The sequence below is a fragment of the Podarcis erhardii genome (assembly GCF_964252035.2).
Source record: "Podarcis erhardii genome assembly, chromosome: 1".
Lineage (NCBI taxonomy): Eukaryota > Metazoa > Chordata > Lepidosauria > Squamata > Lacertidae > Podarcis > Podarcis erhardii.
In genome coordinates this window covers 110,934,823-110,953,276 of record NC_138497.1, presented here as the reverse complement: position 1 = coordinate 110,953,276, position 18,454 = coordinate 110,934,823, and the positions used below count along the sequence as shown (strand labels likewise).

Here is an 18,454-nt window from a genome sequence, read left to right as displayed (position 1 = left end):
TATGGCTGGGTTCACCACCACACCGTGTGTCTTTGTTGCAATAGGGGAAGGGGAAGACTGTAGTTAGTGGCAGAGCACATGTTTGGCATGCAGAAGGTCCCAGATTCAATTCCTAGCATCTCCGGGTAGGGCTCCTGTCTGAAATCCTAGAGGGCTGCTGCCAGTCATGTGGATAGTACTGAGCCTCAGTTTGAAGACAAGTTCTGGGCCTCAGGTCAAGTGAATCCTGGTTTTGTGGTTTTAGAAGACACCTGAAGGCAGCCCAGTTTAGGGAAGCTTTTAATATTTGATGAATTATTGTATTTTAATATTTTGCTGGAAGCCACCCAGAGTGGCTGGGGAAACCCAGTCAGATGGGCGGGGTATTATTATTATTATTATTAATAATAATAATAATAATAACCTTGTTCTCTATATCTGTATTAAAAGGAAACGCACTAACGTGTTTTACCTTTTTTTTCCCCACCTGCAGGTTTCATTGGTTAGTTTAGTAGCCAATGCTCTGGGCTATTCTGAACTGGGTGCCATTAAATCACTTCGAACACTAAGAGCTTTGAGGCCTTTAAGAGCCCTGTCACGATTTGAAGGAATGAGGGTGAGATAGCCATGAAATGACCCTGAAATAATATGTGCATGAAACATGACTATCCACGCAGAATAAAGAATGACAAATCCATGTTGAAATGTTGCACTATATATATATTTTTTCTTTACTGCATGCCACAGTCACCAGCGTTTCTAAAAGCTTATCAGTTCTACAGTCTTTGAGGAGTTTTCCTTCTCAGCCAAGCATTTACATCTTGGTCCCTTGCATGTATGTTGCTTAAAAGTTATTTCAGGATTGCATTGGTTGTGTTAGGACACTCCAGAATGATCAGATTTGTGTGTGAGTGTACAGGGCTATGTGTACTTGGCAACTCCCAGATTAAAATATTGAGGTCAGGCAGTCCAAAGTTTGCAGCAAGGAAAGCTGGATTTTGGAACATCATTGGGTTACACAGACTGAGAAATTGTGCATTTATAGTTCTCTGTTACATAGTTTGTTTGGCATTTTTTTCCATGTTGCATAGTCTTATGAGTCATGGGAGGGCCAAAGGATTGAACTGAAGCAGCTGCACTCCTGCCCCCCCCAAAAAAGCTTGTTTACCCACATGCCTGGCTTCTGAGCTTTCAACAAACATTGCCCGCATACTTTCAAGGATACTTTTGCAGGCAGAAGAGTTATAAATGCTCCACCAGGCATAATATCCTGCACTCCCACATACATACAGCCCTGTATGCATTCCCAACAAGGCTACACAGCATTAAATAAAAGTTGCATGGTTTCAATCTGAGCATCATTGGAAAATGGTAGAGAACACGTTGAAGATGGCTTAACTGCTGTCACTTCAGCAGTAGAATGCAGGTGAGTGTGTTCATGGTTTAATAGTTCAACCTAGTGAACTTGTGGTCAGGAATCTATACTCAAATCAAAAACCTTTTAACAACACAATATTCCAGTGTATAAAGGTCACCATACTAAGGACCTAAACCTGAAGGGAGTGCAAATCACATAAATGATAAGGGCACAAATTTAGTTTTCAGGGTCTCAAAATTCCAGATTGTTCTGTCATGAAATTGAACAACAGGAATGAATTCTGCTTATTGGGATTTGACACACAGATAATTACTGTAGATACTGCACTGGACTCCATCCTTCAGAATCTCACAAAATTTCCACACAAATTTGTAGACCAAACGGGGAGAAGAAAATCTTTTAAGAGCTGCATAATCCCTAGAACCCAATCTTTCTTTCCAAGGACAAAATTGGACAGAATTGCCACCACTGCAGGTGACATATAATACCTGTTCCACATTTGTTAGATTGTTTAGTGTGTAAGTGCCTGCACTTAGGAACTCCCTATAATAATACCCTTTTTGGGTATCTCCTAAAAACATTCTTGTTTAGACAAGCCAAACCAGATACTTAGAAAGTTGAGGAAATTTTAATCTGATTTTAGTATTTTAATTTTTGTATGGTTTTAAAGTATGGTTGTGAATTTTTCTTGATTTTACTGCTTTCTCTTTTTTGTCAACTGCTTTGAGGTTTGTTTGCTTTTACGATCAAGCAGTGTATAAATCTTATGAAATAAATAATAAAAGTTTACCCTGGTAGACTAAAAGGGCATACTAAACAAAGCAATGAAAGAGAGCTCGAGTGTGAAGCTAAGGAGCATGAACTCCTCATTAGCAGTATATTAGAAAGTATTTGCATCACCTGGGAAAAAGTGTGTGTGATGTCTTTTACTTTAAAGTCATAAGGATGGCTATCTATAGGGCAAGAATGTGGGAGCTCCAGTCCTCTATGGCTGAGAGGAGTTGGAGTCCAATGACCTCTAGAGAGCTACAGGTTCCCCAGCCATCTTTTAGGATGTTTATATGATGCTTCTGGTTTGGTCCAGCAACTCATTTGACCTCTCTGATGGTCACATTGATATCTGCCTTCCAGTAAATAATTTAGGTTTTATGATTTGGGGTTGGGGGTGGGATAGGGAGAAGGTTTGTTCAGTGCCTGTAGGTTTCAAGATGATGGAAGGGTGCAGAAGGGTTGCAAAGTCCTCAGCAAGTGAAGAGGCCAAACAAAATTGTGGATCTGCAAGGTGGACATGTCCCCAAGACAATCCATGCATGTATAGCATGTATCAAGGCTTCACCTATCTTGCAATAAACCCTTACATTTCCTCCATTTTTTATGCAAAACATCTTGATATCTAGTTTAATGCAAAACATGTTCATGCTCACGGAAGGGCTTTTGATTCAGCATCCACTAATGGAAAAGGAAGAGAAGGTGGTTTTTGCAAATTCCCTCTGCACTTTCCAACTGGGGGGGGGGTCCCCTAAACTCTGGAGCTAATTTGGAGGGGGGAACTGGGGACTGCAGTGGTGAGGGGGAATATGCAAAAAAAAAAAACATTGCCCCCTCTTCTCTGCTGAATCAAAATACCTCCTGTGAACACAAGGGCATGAATTGGATTCCACACTTAATATTAACATCCAATGAAATGTGCATTTGCCAACAAAAGCTCAGGCTGCTTCAGAAGTCGTATCTTCATTTTAGAGCAAAGTCAAATCAGTGCACATAGTTTTCCTAAAGAGAAGTGTAGCTATTTCATAAATCAGTCTTGAATTTACTTGGCTATATTTAACAGGAATATGCTTTTCTCCTTCCACAAAGCTCTGCAAATTATTAAAGAATTAGGGTTGAAGACTTAATGCTTAGTGGAGAAAGTCTTGTTGCTTTGCAAGACATCTTAAAACCCAGGCAGTTGCTTCATGGCATTTTTTTGCTTCAGTATCTCAGCCATTCCCTGTTTGAAGGCCTAGTTTGTTGCGCAGTTATCGGTCTTTGATTTATATTCTTGGTATTTTAACTTTTTTCTCTCTCTTTTTTCCTGCCTAGTGCACACAAATGTTACGATTCCATCTTGCCACTATCAGGTTTTATTTTACTTTTTGCACTTACTTGCTTTCCCTGTAGAGTTTAGTTCCTGCTTCTTTGTCTTGTTTCTTTTGCACTGTACCATTAGCTACGGGATTTTCTATTAACATGCATCAACCCCCTCCCACATATATGTGTATATGTATTTAAAACAGCCCAAGTGTCGAAATTGTAAAGACGCGAATAGAAATTTGGAAGCTATATTCTTCAGCTGTGACGGATAAATCGGAATTTTCTTTTTCTTTTCTGTCCAATTTTCACGATAGGTGGTTGTCAATGCTCTGGTTGGCGCGATCCCTTCCATCATGAATGTGCTCTTGGTTTGCCTCATATTCTGGCTAATCTTCAGCATCATGGGCGTAAACCTGTTTGCTGGCAAGTTCTACCACTGTGTTAACACCACGACAGGTGAAATGTTTAATATTAGCGAGGTTGACAATAAAACTCAGTGTGAGGAGCTCATCAACGACAATCAGCCTGCCCGGTGGAAAAATGTGAAAGTAAATTTTGACAATGTTGGAGCTGGTTACCTCGCTCTGCTTCAAGTTGTAAGTAGTTTAGTTTTCCTATTCTATACTCCCTGCATAAAATACCAGTGCATAGGATCAGGCTCAGAGGTTCTGCCATCCCTGGGTGGGCTCAAACCAATAACCTGGTTAACAGCTAGACGCGCTGACCCATTGCTCCACAGGCGGTGTTGATACAACTCCTCCGCCAAATTTTGACATCAACATTCCCTGCATACATGTCTGTATGTTTACAACTGTGCTTAATGTTTGCATTTTATCTGCAGGCTACTTTTAAAGGATGGATGGATATTATGTATGCAGCTGTTGATTCAAGAGATGTAAGTATCAGTATACATTCCATCATACATGTAAGCACTAATTCTATTGGTAACTCGTGGGAGTCTGCTTGACAATCCCTGCAGTCAAAATATTGTTGGTTTTACTGTGACGTACAGATGACCAGCCCATAGGTCTGCTGACCTAAGGAACTAAAAAAACCACTCAAATTTTGGGCTCATTGTTTATAACACAGTAGTTGCATACAGATAGGTACACATGCTAGGCTGTTTCTTCTTCTTCTTCTTCTTCTTCTTCTTCTTCTTCTTTTCATTGAATTGGTGTGCTTTGAAGAAAATGGGTGGTTGTTTTCTGCTTCGCGTGTCTATGTTGAGATCCTGCAATTTCTTGTTGGATTGTAGGTAGAAGATCAACCGTATTATGAGGATAACCTCTACATGTATCTTTATTTTGTTATCTTCATCATCTTTGGATCATTTTTTACTTTAAACCTTTTCATTGGTGTCATCATAGATAACTTCAATCAACAAAAAAAGAAGATAAGTATTTAAGGGGTTTTTTCTATTCTCTGGAAATAAAGCTACAGTGGTATCTCGGTTTTTGAACGTAATACCATGGAAGACCATTCGAGTTCCAAAATGTTCAAAAACTGAGGACTCAATAGCCAACAGCTAGGCCTCCGGATCTTGCACTCAGCAGAAGCCGCATGGCATGTTCAACTTCCAATGTTCTTCGAAAACTGAAGCATTTACTTCCAGGTTTTCAGTGTTTGAAAACCAAAACGTTCAACTTCCGAGATGTTCGAAAACCGAGGTACCACCGTGCTATAAATATTTGGTGTGGTTTTTTTAATCGCCAAACCTAAGTCCTGCCTGGTATGAAGTAATCATCTTAGAACATTAAAAGAATAGACAGTTTTTCATTTATTTAAAATGCTCGCTTTAGTAGCTGACATTTATTTCTGCTCCACCACTATGAACTTGAAATAAAAAAAATAAAATAAAAAAGTATGATATCACTTCAAGACCCTGAGAGTGTTAACTTGTAATGTGTAACTTGGGGGGTTGGGGTTGGGGGGGATATATATTCCACTTTTCTGTCTTTATAAAGGCCCCTAGACAGCAATCAAGTCTAAATGAAATATTGAAAACGCTAAAAACATTACAGCACAGCAGCAAAGCCAGAAAAGAGGCAAAATGAATGCACAGTTAATCATCTTGCAAGTCCTACCCACCCCTTGATTATACTAAGAAAAAGCATAATTTACAGTGTGACGAAAAGACAGCAACAATGGAACTAAATAGGCTTCTTGCACAAATCTGGTCCAGGACCCCTACTGACTACCTGCCCATGATACCTCAGATAACAAGGTGTTAGGGAGAATGACCCCCTGCTTTTCATTTAAGTGGATGCATACTTGTGGGTTGCGTTGACGTTCATGATTTCCATTTAGGACCATAAAGTAAGGTTACCAGATTTTTTTAATGAATCCGGGGACACTTTTCAACTTCCTACTAAATAGATGGATTTTGTCAGGGGAGTGATTTGTAAATCTGGGGACTGTCCCCGGGAAATGGGGATGTCTGGTAACCTTACCATAAAGGCCGAAACCAGCACCTTGAACTGGGCCCATGAAATAGCTTGGTAGGCTATCAATATGGTGTAATATGAGAGTAATATGCATTGGCCCACGAAGGCTCTCATTGGCCTCTAGTATAAGCTGGAACTTACGTGGTGTTTTAACCAGTGTTTTAAAATGCGCTCAGTTAATCAGAGCATAGGTTAATATGCGGACGTGTTTTGTAACATGATTTGTTTTCATTTCATTTCTTTACTTTGGAGGCCAGGACATCTTTATGACGGAAGAACAGAAGAAATATTATAATGCCATGAAGAAATTAGGGTCTAAAAAGCCACAAAAACCTATACCTAGACCAGGGGTAAGGATTGCTTTCTACTTCATATATTTGAAGATTCAGCATTGTCTATCGAAAGTCTATATAAGCCATTTCATATACTACTTAAAAAATAATAATCTAAGCAGCACGCAAAAATAACATGAAAAAATAAAACTATAAACTTCTTTACCCTGGGCTTCGATATCTGAGAAGTTTGTTTACAGCTTGTTTTTGTGACTGGTTTGTTTTAGACTGTTAGACTCATAGACTCACAGAATTATAGAGTTAGAAGGGACGTCCAAGGATCATCTAGTCCAACCCTCTGCAATGCAGGACTATGCAGCTGTCCCATAGGGGGGGTCAAACTTGCAACCTTGGTGTTATCAGCCCCATGCTGTCACCAACTGAGCTACATGGCAATGGTATTAATATTGTAAATTAGACCTTATGATGAAAGACTGGAAGAAATAATAGTAATAACAGCAATAGGCACAGATAAAAAGAGGGATTCAGAAATAACCAGGTCCCATCTTATGGGTCAGGGAAAGTCTGAGCCAAAAAAATATGTCTTCACAAACTCTCTGAAGTAACCAATAGGTGATGCTTCTTGTACGGCAGATGAAAGAACTTCCACAATGTAGAGGCAGTGGCAACAATTTGCTACCTGCTCTCTGCTTTCATTCTCAATTATACCCTAATCATGTTTTCCCCACCTCTTACATTTTCAAGTAATATAGGATGAAATTATTGTTGTTTATGCTGGCCAGTTTAAATATACGAAACTTTAGGTAGCAGTGGCCTTAATATTTTGGTTCACCACATGCCTGACTCTTAGGGCAGCTCAGATGAAATTGAGGTTGCTGATTGCTTTTCTGGTTGCCCCTCACTAATGTTCAAAGAAGCAAGAGCTCTAGCAATTACTTCTCAAAAAGCTAAGGTGCTAGGAAGCAGATTTAATAGCCTGATCCTTCAAAAGAAGAGGGCAAGATATAGATAGATTAGATAGATGATAGATAGATAGATAGATATAGATAGATAGATAGATATAGATAGATGATAGATAGATAGATAGATAGATAGATAGATAGATAGATAGATAGATAGATAGATAGATAGATATAGATAGATAGATAGATAGATAGATAGAGATAGATGATAGATAGATAGATAGATAGATAGATAGATAGATAGATAGATGATAGATAGATAGATAGATAGATAGATAGATGATAGATAGATAGATAGATAGATAGATAGATAGATAGATAGATAGATAGATAGATATAGATGATAGATAGATGATAAATAGATAGATAGATAGATAGATAGATAGATAGATAGATAGATAGATAGATATATGTTTGTAAAGAGAGTTATTTTCACATTATTCCCATTTTCTGTTTTTCTGTTTTTATTTTTAACAGAACAAATTCCAAGGCATGGTTTTTGATTTTGTAACAAAACAAGCCTTTGACATCAGCATCATGATTCTTATCTGCCTTAACATGGTCACCATGATGGTGGAAACAGATGACCAAAGTAAAGAAATGGAAACCATTTTATCTAGGATTAATCTAGTGTTCATTGTGCTTTTCACTGGCGAATGTGTACTCAAACTGATTTCACTCCGTCATTATTACTTCACCATCGGATGGAACATCTTTGATTTCGTAGTTGTCATTCTCTCCATTGTAGGTAAGAACCATTTCTTTCCATGAAGGCGTGGCCTGACAAGCCTTTTCACATATTGTGGTTGTTTTTTCCCCCTTCTCAACCTGGAGAAGTGCTTATAGCACATCCACATAATTGTGTATTATGAATGGACACCTGTCTGTTGCACGATGTAAAAACAGTGGGAAGGCATGGTTGGCTGTGACTTCCTGTTGTGCTTACAAACAGAAAATAAATAAATCTATACATATATGCTGGCTACATATGAACGTATGATGAACGTTTCCTCCTACACATGTATAATATTTCATGAAGGTATCTGTGAAGGTAAGTGTGATATTTGTAGACAAAAGTTATCATGTATGTAGATCCTACAGAAAAACACAAATTTGCTTCATCATATGTCCTAACCACAAGGGACATGGGTGGCACTGTGGTTAAACCACAGAGCTTAGGACTTGCCGATCAGAAGGTCGGCGGTTCAAATCCCCGCGACGGGGTGAGCTCCCGTTGCTCGGTCCCTGCTTCTGCCAACCTAGCAGTTCGAAAGCACATCAAAGTGCAAGTAGATAAATAGGTACCGCTCCGGCGGGAAGGTAAACAGCGTTTCCGTGTGCTGCTCTGGTTCGCCAGAAGTGGCTTAGTCATGCTGGCCACATGACCCGGAAGCTGTACGTCGGCTCCCTCAGCTAATAAAGCGAGATGAGCGCCGCAACCCCAGAGTCAGTCATGACTGGACCTAATGGTCAGGGGTCCCTTTACCTTTACCTTTATGTCCTAACCACGTCTGACTAGCACTCTAAAGTCAGCCAAACCATTTTGGAATGTTTTTTAAAATCATTTTTTAATGAATTTCTGTTATATTTCTTACTCGTTTTGTGATGCTATCAAATTAACAGTTGTAAAATGTGCTTAAGATAACTGAAGATTAACAAATGACAAAATAGAATATTTGTTTTTCTTCATTGTTAATCTTCATGTATATTAAATTACATCCACATAGTTGTCCCACAATATTCACATTGTAATTAAAACAACACACGTTTTCAAGATGTTTTACAAGATAACCTACTTCCCTGTGGTTATGCTTTGTGTACCTCTGTCTTATGTATCTGCATTAAGAAAAACATTAATATTTACAGTATGAGCACAACTGGGACATATTAAATTACATTCACATGCTGACATCCATCTCTTTCCCTGTGACTATTATGGTCATATTCAAGGCATCCTAGAAAAGAACTCACTTGGCTTTAGATTTCTTTCACCCATGGAGCTGGTTCACCCAGCACACTAAACCATAGTTGGTTTTAAATCATGTTTAATTGTGAAAATGTCTCCCACTCTTTACATAACTTCCCCCTCCATGGGTGCCACACACAGCAGAAACAAACCATAGTATAGCTTGTCATGTCATGCAAACCCCCAAAGTGGTTTAATTTTTTTAAATAAAAAAAAACATGAGTGGTAAGTTAAAAATGTCAAGAACAAATCTTGGCTTATTTCTGTCTTACCACAGTCATGGTCTGCATGACACAACAAGCCATACTGTGGTTCGTTTGTGTTGTGCAGAGCACCCACATAGGGGTGTGTCTGAAGATGTGTAGAGAGTGAGAAGGATATAAACTATAGTTTAAAACAAACTATGGTTCAGCACAACCTGCAAACCAGCTCATAGCATGAATCTTGAGTATAATGTCCAATTCATGTTCTTACACAATATGAAATATCTGGTTATAAAACTGGTGTTGCCTTAAATATTTTTCTTTGCAGGTATGTTCCTAGCAGAAATCATTGAAAAATACTTTGTGTCACCCACCTTGTTCCGAGTGATCCGACTTGCCAGGATAGGTCGCATCCTGCGTCTCATCAAGGGTGCTAAAGGGATCCGCACTCTACTTTTTGCCTTGATGATGTCTCTCCCTGCCTTGTTCAACATCGGTCTTCTCCTTTTCCTGGTCATGTTCATCTACGCTATATTTGGAATGTCCAACTTTGCCTACGTGAAGAGAGAAGTGGGCATTGATGACATGTTCAACTTTGAAACTTTTGGCAACAGCATGCTCTGTCTGTTTCAAATCACCACCTCTGCTGGCTGGGATGGCTTGCTAGCTCCCATTCTCAACAGCGGGCCACCAGACTGTGACCCTGAGATAGACCACCCAGGAAGTTCGGTCAAAGGAGACTGCGGCAATCCCTCTGTTGGGATCTTCTTCTTTGTTAGTTACATTATCATATCATTTTTAGTTGTAGTGAACATGTATATTGCTGTGATTTTGGAGAACTTCAGCGTTGCTACAGAAGAAAGTGCTGAGCCTTTGAGCGAGGACGACTTTGAGATGTTCTATGAGGTTTGGGAAAAGTTTGATCCAGATGCAACCCAGTTTATAGAGTACTGCAAACTCTTTGACTTTGCAGCTTCTCTGGAGCCGCCTCTTCTCATTGCAAAACCAAACCACGTTCAGCTTATTGCGATGGATCTACCCATGGTAAGCGGTGACCGAATTCACTGCCTTGACATCTTGTTTGCCTTTACAAAGCGTGTTTTGGGAGAAAGCGAAGAAATGGATTTGCTCAGAGTGCAAATGGAAGACCGGTTCATGGCAGCCAACCCTTCGAAAGTGTCCTATGAGCCAATTACAACCACCCTGAAACGAAAGCAAGAGGAAGTGTCTGCTACCATCATCCAGCGGGCTTTCAGGAGTTTCCTCTTAAAACAAAAAGTGAAAAAAGTGACCTCTATGTATAATAAAGACAAGTGCAAAGATGGCATTGCCCTTCCCATCAAAGACACGATTCCTGATAAATTTAACAGGAACTTGACTCCTCCGGAGAAAACAGAGGAAAGCTCCTCCACCACCTCCCCACCTTCCTACGATAGCGTTACCAAGCCAGGCAAACAGAAATATGAAAAGGGCAAAACGGACAGAGACTATAAAAGTAAAGATGCCAGGGCTAGCAAAAAGTGAAGCAAACTTTTTACGTTCCTGTTTGTGTGCAAATTTGTTTACAGCCTTTGAAAGGGTACGTATCCGTCAGCGAGACTCCCTTGGGAGATTTATGCCAAACCTGTCAGTTTATACTTTATAAATATATTACATAGATATATCTATATATGTATATAAACAGATAAAATCTCTCTAAAGGTCAGTGCCTATAACAAGACAGTGACCCCTCGTCACCAAACTAACTCTGTAAAACAGGGTAGGAGCCGGCTGTCCTCACTCACAGCTGGCAGGGTGGAAGAGAGACAGACAGGAACAGAGACAATATGGCTGTTCCAAGAGGTGCACAACGCTATAGCCTATGTGTTTAATATACTGCAAGACACTTGGTCGGTAAGTGTTTTCACTGTGTCTATTTCAACTGCCACATTTGCCATATTTTTACACACACACACACACACACAGTGTAGGTGGGTTTATCATTAAAAACAAAAAACATTCACAGGGTGTTTACTATTATATGTGACTATTTTTGTAAAACGGGTTTTCTGTTGCGGCGGGAGGGAAGGGGTGGGGTTACCAGGACCACGTGTTCTACTCTCTGATTCTCTGTCACATGCAGACAGGGAAGCAAACTGCATGAAGGCATGCTGTGCTTAACAGATCCTGCATGGAACCAACATGATGTCATCAGGCAGAGTTTTAAACCACTTCTGTATTTCAAGGTTGGCTCCGATGTTTTTTTAAAAAGCGATTTTACACCTTCTGTTGACTGATCAGGCAAATCCACTTGTGCCTGCAGTTGATAAAAAAAAATCCCAAATGGATTATTTTTATGCTGATCACTCGATCCGAGCATACACACACGCATACACACTAACTCAGTCCTAGGTATTTCTCTAAACCCAGCCCTTTGCCCAAGGTGAGATCGTCTCTGCATGGAACAATCACTTCCGTCACAGGTTAATTCCCAGTACCGAGCATCTGTGCAGCAGGAATAGGGAACAGACAAAAGTGTCCCATGCCAGAGGTGCCTGTTGACTGGTCAAATGGTTTCGGGAGTAAAGTAGTGCAAAAATAGGCCCGGAAATGGGCGAAAAAGGATAGGGTCTTAAAAGTATTACTTTGTCTTAAAAGTACTGTATAGTCCTCTGCTCTCAGTATAGTTCATGCCTAAATCTTAGAAACAAAGACAAAAAACAAACACCAGTTTAACTCTGTGATGTAAATACTCATTTTATAGTTGTACATATTTGAGCATACAAGCAAGTGGTTTGGCCACAGTGTATTTCTGCAAACATGTGCCACAGCAGGTCTAGCTTGCAAGCTCTCGGCAGATGATATCTTATATTCTATACCATTACAGATAACTGGGAGGGCACTGGTGCATGTGAATATTGCCTTTGCTACGACTGCACCTTGCTCCTTCCATGATCCACTTTCATTTTCTAGAGGAAGTAGTGAAGTGAATGAAATCGCCTCATTTCTTCCTATCACTGAGCAATAGTTGCAGTTATCAATGAGCTTTCCCCCCATTTTTTCCTCTCAGCCTTCTAAAGTTTCAACAGGCTACAATACAGTGTAGACCAAGACAGTATTGAGAATACTGTAAGCTGTTTATCCTGTTGACAATGCAGTTAGCATATATAAATAATGTATAAAAAAAGGCAGCATAATGTACATAAGATTCAGTTCAGATTCATGTAATTTTCTTTTCCACAGTCATTTTGTTTACTTTACATTCATTGTATCTTTCAGTTGAGACCTCTACAATACGAAAATAAAAATAAAATAAAATTATGGAGACTTTGTTGCTTGCTCTGCTTTGTAACTCATTCCAATTAAGCATTTTGTTGCTGTTTTGGCTACATAATCATCAGCGCTCGAGGAATGATGGGCAGAGCCCACTTCATTCTGCTTTGTGCTGAGTCAGATGATCGTTGGAGATAAAAGTGATTGAACCTGTCCTCTTTGTATGCGAAGCATGTAGCTCTGAACTATGGGCCTTCCCCTGTTATACCAGCCAGGTAGATGTGCCCTAATACAGAATCCCTGCTTTGTGCAGATATAAAAAGGTAAATATAAAGAACCCATGGATGGTTAAGTCCAGTCAAAGGCAACTATGGGGTTGCTGTGCTCATCTCACTTTCAGGCCGAGGGAGCCGGCATTTGTCCACAGACAGCTTTCCAGGTCATGTGGCCAGCATAACTAAACCACTTCTGGAGCAACGGAACACTGTGATGGAAACCAGAGTGCACGAAAACGCCGTTTACCTTCCCACCAGAGTGGTACCTATTTATCTACTTGCGCTGGTGTGCTTTCAAACTGCTAGGTTGGCAGGAGCAGGGACCAAGGAACGGGAGCTCGCCTCGTCATGGGGATTCAAACCACCAACCTTCTGATCGGCAAGCCCAAGGGGTTCAAAGGGCAAGGCACTGAGGTTTGAACCTTGCACCAGTGCAAGGCTCCTGCTTTCGGTCCTAGCACCCTGCACTGTTAAGTAGCATCAGCTGCTTGCTGGAGCTTCAACCAGTGCTCCTAGTTATCTCCTTTTACTCTGGATCCAATTGAAAATCATTATTTTTGACGTTTGCCAGTTAACGTCACTTTTGAGTGGGGGATGGAGCGAGCACATTCTGACGCGTCAGATCTATTCCTGCAGAAATCGCCTCGCAACCAAAATCTATATTGCCACTCAGATGCGGTGTTAGTGCTCTTGATCACATGAAACTAAATAGTTCCTTCTTCCTGATAAGGAAAAATACCCTGGAATCTCAATCCTGGGCAGAATAAAAAGGTAATATTATACTGCAGTAACCTAAGCAGAGCAAACTGAAGGCTATTAGCATCTCTCCAGAGAGAAAGCAATCACATGCATCTTGGATTCAGGACTTGGGGTTGATGCATATTCGAGAAGACATATCATGAACAATTTATAGCAGGCAGGCGGGCATGCCACACACTCAACACTTAAGTAATTTCTTAGTCTAAAAAATGTCATTTTAAGTTTTTTATGCACCCGCGCAGGGGTTAGGAACTAAAAAAAAGGAGTCAGCCAAAGTTGCTATTTCTACTTTGAACAACATTTGATTCAAAGAAGCCCTACGAGGCTGGTGGAAGGTATCTTTCCTGTCCCTTCTCCCCTTAAAAAACACTTTAGAAATCTATCTTGAAGGGTAGGATGGGCTGTGGTGAAAGGGGAAGGGGAATTTGCCAAAAACGGTAGAGGAACTAAGGATTGAGTGATCCTGCTTCCATTCTCTCCGTCTTCTGCAGCTTGATCAGGAGACAATTGAAGGAGGGGAATTCTGATAGGGTTGGTCTCTCAGCAGAGCCAACTTAATGGCCCAGCTTCTCAGCTCCCATTTTGCTTTAGATGCATAGAGGACATATCCCACTCTCCTACCTACTTTGGTCCTTAAAGAAACTGAGCAAATATTCTACAGCTGGGCTTGCAAATTTTGTTGTCATTCATGCAAGCTGAATATTTATATTCTGATTCTATTAACCTTTACATTTTATAGCTTTTGCACACGCTAGGAAAAATAAATGACTGTGAGATATATAGATATCTCATACACAGAGAGACATTAATATATATTGTTAGATACTGGGCATAATATACATTCTGGAAGGTAAGGTAAAAGAAGCAACCCCATTCGCTAGACCTGGTATTGTACCCCTTGCAAGGACAGAACTGAAATGCAAACTGAACTGGAATGAATCATTGTGGTACAGCATTAAGAGCAAGGGTGTGACTTAAGATGTTGTTGGACAACAACTCCCATCAGCCCCAGTCAGTGTGGTCAGTCGTCAGGGATGGTGGGAGTTGTAGTCCAGCAACATCTAGAGGGACAGAGATTCCCCATTCCTGGATTTGAGTGTTGAGCTTAGTTTGAAGTCCTGGTGTGGCCACAAAGGCCAGTCATTTTCTCTCAATTTCATGTACTACACTGGAATGTTGCACAGATAAAAGGAGGAACCCCCATCAACATGAACTGACCTCATTGGAGAAAGGATGGGATTAAAATGTGAAATAAGTAAAGAAGAAAAACAGAATTCTCCAAAAGGCCCTTGCTCTCTTATTTTCCTTGGCACCTGTTCTGTTAAATTGTCACTTTCATGGACTACTAACCCTGCTTATATCAAGTGATATTACACACCACTCTTCTGAGATTTTCCATTCTGTTGCTAGCACAGACAATACAATGCTTAGGAAAAACCCATGGGACTACAAGGGTCACGTGGATTTTGCGCAGGAGGAGAACATCAGAGGCAATAGCATTGGTCTTAGCCCTCTTCAGATATTGGACCTCAAGACAAGCTGATAATTAAAGCGTCATCAATCCCTCATGTAGGACCCACACTATGAAGCGCAAGCTCCATCTCTGCCTCTTGCTTCTATCATTCCCACGTTTTCTTTTGTTCTAGCATTGGCATAAACCACTAACCTACAGTCAGAATTAGATGCTGTGTGTAGGTGTGGTTTTTATTTCATGCTTGCAAGCTGCCTTGCAGGTTTCCACAGTGAGGTAAGCAGGATACAGTGGTACCTTGAACCTCAGGTTACAAATGCTTCAGGTTACAAACTCTGCAAACCTGGAAGAGTTACCTCGAGTTGAGAACTTTGCCCCAGGATGAGAAGGGAAATCGTGTGCCGGCGGCGCAGCGGCAGCAAGAGGCCCCATTAGCGAAAGCACGTTTCTAGTTAAGAACAGTTTCAGGTTAAGAACAGACTTCTGGAACTAATTAAGTTTGTAACTAGAGGTACTACTGTATACCTTTAAAAGTAAAACATGCCTCAGAGATCACAATCGTGCTTCCCCGTGACATCAGTGTTCTGAGTCCCAGCTGCTTTTCATTTCTAATAGTGGTTGGCACATTTTGGGGAGTGTCGTGGATTGCAGAGAACAGGGTTCGGTTCATAGGTGGTTTAGCTATGCATGGTATTCAGATACAGGGTTAATGAGTGTTTCTTTAATGTATATCCAGTGCGTTGTTTTGTTGTCCAACTACAAGTAACTTTGGGGGGTATTGATTTTGCACAGTTTTCTGCACAGATGGCAAGTACCGTATTTTTTGCTCTATAAGACTCACTTTTTCCCTCCTAAAAAGTAAGGGGAAATGTGTGTGCGTCTTATGGAGCGAATGCAGGCTGTGCGGCTAAGCCAGAAGCCAGAACAGCAAGAGGGACTGCTGCTTTCACTATGCAGCGATCCCTCTTGCTGTTCTGGCTTCTGAGATTCAGATTTTTTTTTTATTGTTTTCCTCCTCAAAAAACTAGGTGTGCCTTGTGGTCTGGTGCATCTTATAGAGCGAAAAATACGGTAAATGCATTTTGGGAAACCTGGAATGGCAAACATAGCTTGCAGGGCAGAGAATTTCCATCAGGAGCACAGCAGGGGTTAAACTCAGCCATGGTCCACATCTGAATCATACCTCTCTCACTGCTTATATTTAAAACAAGATGTGGGGGAAGTCTTGGCTTGACTTGGATCCTCACAAAAGCATCTGGCTCTGCTGTCATAGATGCTTGGTCATCAATGTAGTGAATAATATGTGTACAGAAAACTAGGATCCTGCCTGGACTCAAAAGGCAGATAGATACACCAGGATGTGATGCCAAGGGCTGCATGTGAAGCTTTTATTCCATAAAGAAATTCTAAAGATGGCATTGAGAACCTAATGCAGCCACCCAAAGCTTTCTGCTTGATGACTATTTTCTGGGGTGCATCTCTGTACATAGTGGCTGTCAGCTTGCTGGGCTTTGCTACCCACTCTCAGGAATCAGAACATGTCTCTGTCTGCTTGGGTAGAATCAGAAAGGAACTCCGTGGAAACAAGCAGCAACAGAAGAAAGATTTCACTCTTGAACCTGATTGACAAATGATGGGTCACCTTGAGACTGTCAGAACTTTGCAGGAGGGATTCCAGATCATACTGGAAATGGCATCCAGTGCAATTAAAGCATATTAAGGGGTCTGCCTCAACAAATCCACTTTAAAAAAACACACGAAACCTTTTGCAGCTAGGAAAGTGACATGAAAATGCACTAAAAACTGTAGGAAAGTGGTTGATGAACAGTAGGAGAAGTTGGACCACTGCTTGCAAATGTGGGACTGCCCCACCAAACCTCAGTCTGCCACCAGCCTGCTTGCTTTACATAGTGCCTGTCAGTTTCCTCCTCCTTAGTCTCCCACCATCCCTAGCCAGTCTGGCCAATAATTGAGGCTGATGGGAGTTGGAGTCCAACAGCATCTGGAGGGCAAAGTTTCCCCACTGCTGGTGCAGACCACCCTGAGCTAGACAGACTAATGGCCGGAGTCAGTATAAGACAGCTTCTTATGTTCCTATGGATTGCCACTGATAATGGCAAGACTGACCCTCCGAAGGAAATGTTGAGGAATTAATCTTGACCCCAAGTTTCCTTTCCAACTACAGTGGTACCTCAGGTTAAGAACTTAATTCGTTCTGGAGGTCCGTTCTTAACCTGAAACTGTTCTTAACATGAAGCACCACTTTAGTTAATGGGGCCTCCCGCTGCTGCCATTGCGCGATTTCTGTTCTCATCCTGAAGCAAAGTTCTTAACCCTAGGTACTATTTCACGGTTAGCGGAGCCTGTAACCTGAAGCGTCTGTAACCTAAAGCGTCTGTAACCCGAGGTACCACTGTACTCTGTCTACAATTAGCATTGAGAATTCCAAGAGACCATTTGTTCTGGTTGGAGCCATTATAATTGCTGGTATATATACTATCAGAAGCAATACCTGAATCCAGACTAACGAACTGCAACTTGTCTTCTTTCTTCTATTCTTGTGCGAAGAAGGTGCTTCAATAAAAGAGGGGGAAGGAGGAATCGAAACCTTACCCCCAGGCTGCATTCTCTCCGGTTTCTGTACACAACCGCTCGCTTGCTCTCCCCTCTCCCCCAATCCCAGCCTCGGGATCTCTGTATGATCCTAGGAGAGCCCTCCCTGTGGGATGCATGTCGTCATGGTGACGAGGCATCACCACCTGCATGTCCCTGCAATGGGGGCGGCAAGCTGGAATAAAATGCCTTTGTTCTGCTGTTCCTCAGAGCATGCTTTTTGATCCTGATACATTTTGCATCCCACATGTGACCTGAAGGGGGAAGAAATATCAAACGGAGAGAATTGGAAAAGGATAAGCAATGGGGGTGGGGAAGAAGGAGGAGGAGGAGGAGGAGGAGGAGGAGGAGGAGGAGGAGGAATTTCAGACAGGCAAATCTGAAAAAGCCAATGAATGGAACAGCCGAGTACATTTGCATGAATTCCTTTTGTGGCATGTTCATTTAAAAGCATTTTAAAAGCAGGTGGGGATACAGACAAGTGGCTGCTACAGACAGGCTACTTTCACTGTGACAAGAACTGGTGGAGATTTAAAGGAAACATGCTCCTTTCCAGGGTATAATGGAAGGTATGAGAAATAACCATGAAAACTGCTGCACTCTTCTTGAAAATTCAGCAGAAAAGAGAGAACAGAAAACCCTAGGGCGTATTTCAGCATTGCACAACCCCTTTGATGATGCTTCTCTTTAGCTTCCATTACATAGGTGTCTGTTATTTGTACGTCAGTTCCTTCCAGGTTGGCTTCCTCCAGATGACCTGTCTGTAGAATGCTGGTTGGCTTGCAC

At 41.2% G+C, this 18,454-nt stretch overlaps 1 protein-coding gene across 1 annotated transcript in view; it reads left to right on the top strand.

Annotated features, from left to right (window-relative positions):
• Positions 1-12,609, top strand: part of LOC309346532 (sodium channel protein type 2 subunit alpha-like) — a 69,008-nt gene extending 56,399 nt beyond the window's left edge. The window contains exons 21-27 of the mRNA XM_081870355.1: positions 473-595; positions 3,745-4,026; positions 4,272-4,325; positions 4,686-4,823; positions 6,120-6,224; positions 7,607-7,877; positions 9,627-12,609. Of these exons, the coding sequence (XP_081726481.1) occupies positions 473-595; positions 3,745-4,026; positions 4,272-4,325; positions 4,686-4,823; positions 6,120-6,224; positions 7,607-7,877; positions 9,627-10,822 (2,169 nt within the window). The 3' untranslated portion in view covers positions 10,823-12,609. The remainder of the gene's footprint in view (positions 1-472; positions 596-3,744; positions 4,027-4,271; positions 4,326-4,685; positions 4,824-6,119; positions 6,225-7,606; positions 7,878-9,626) is intronic.
• Positions 12,610-18,454: the final 5,845 nt, after the last annotated feature.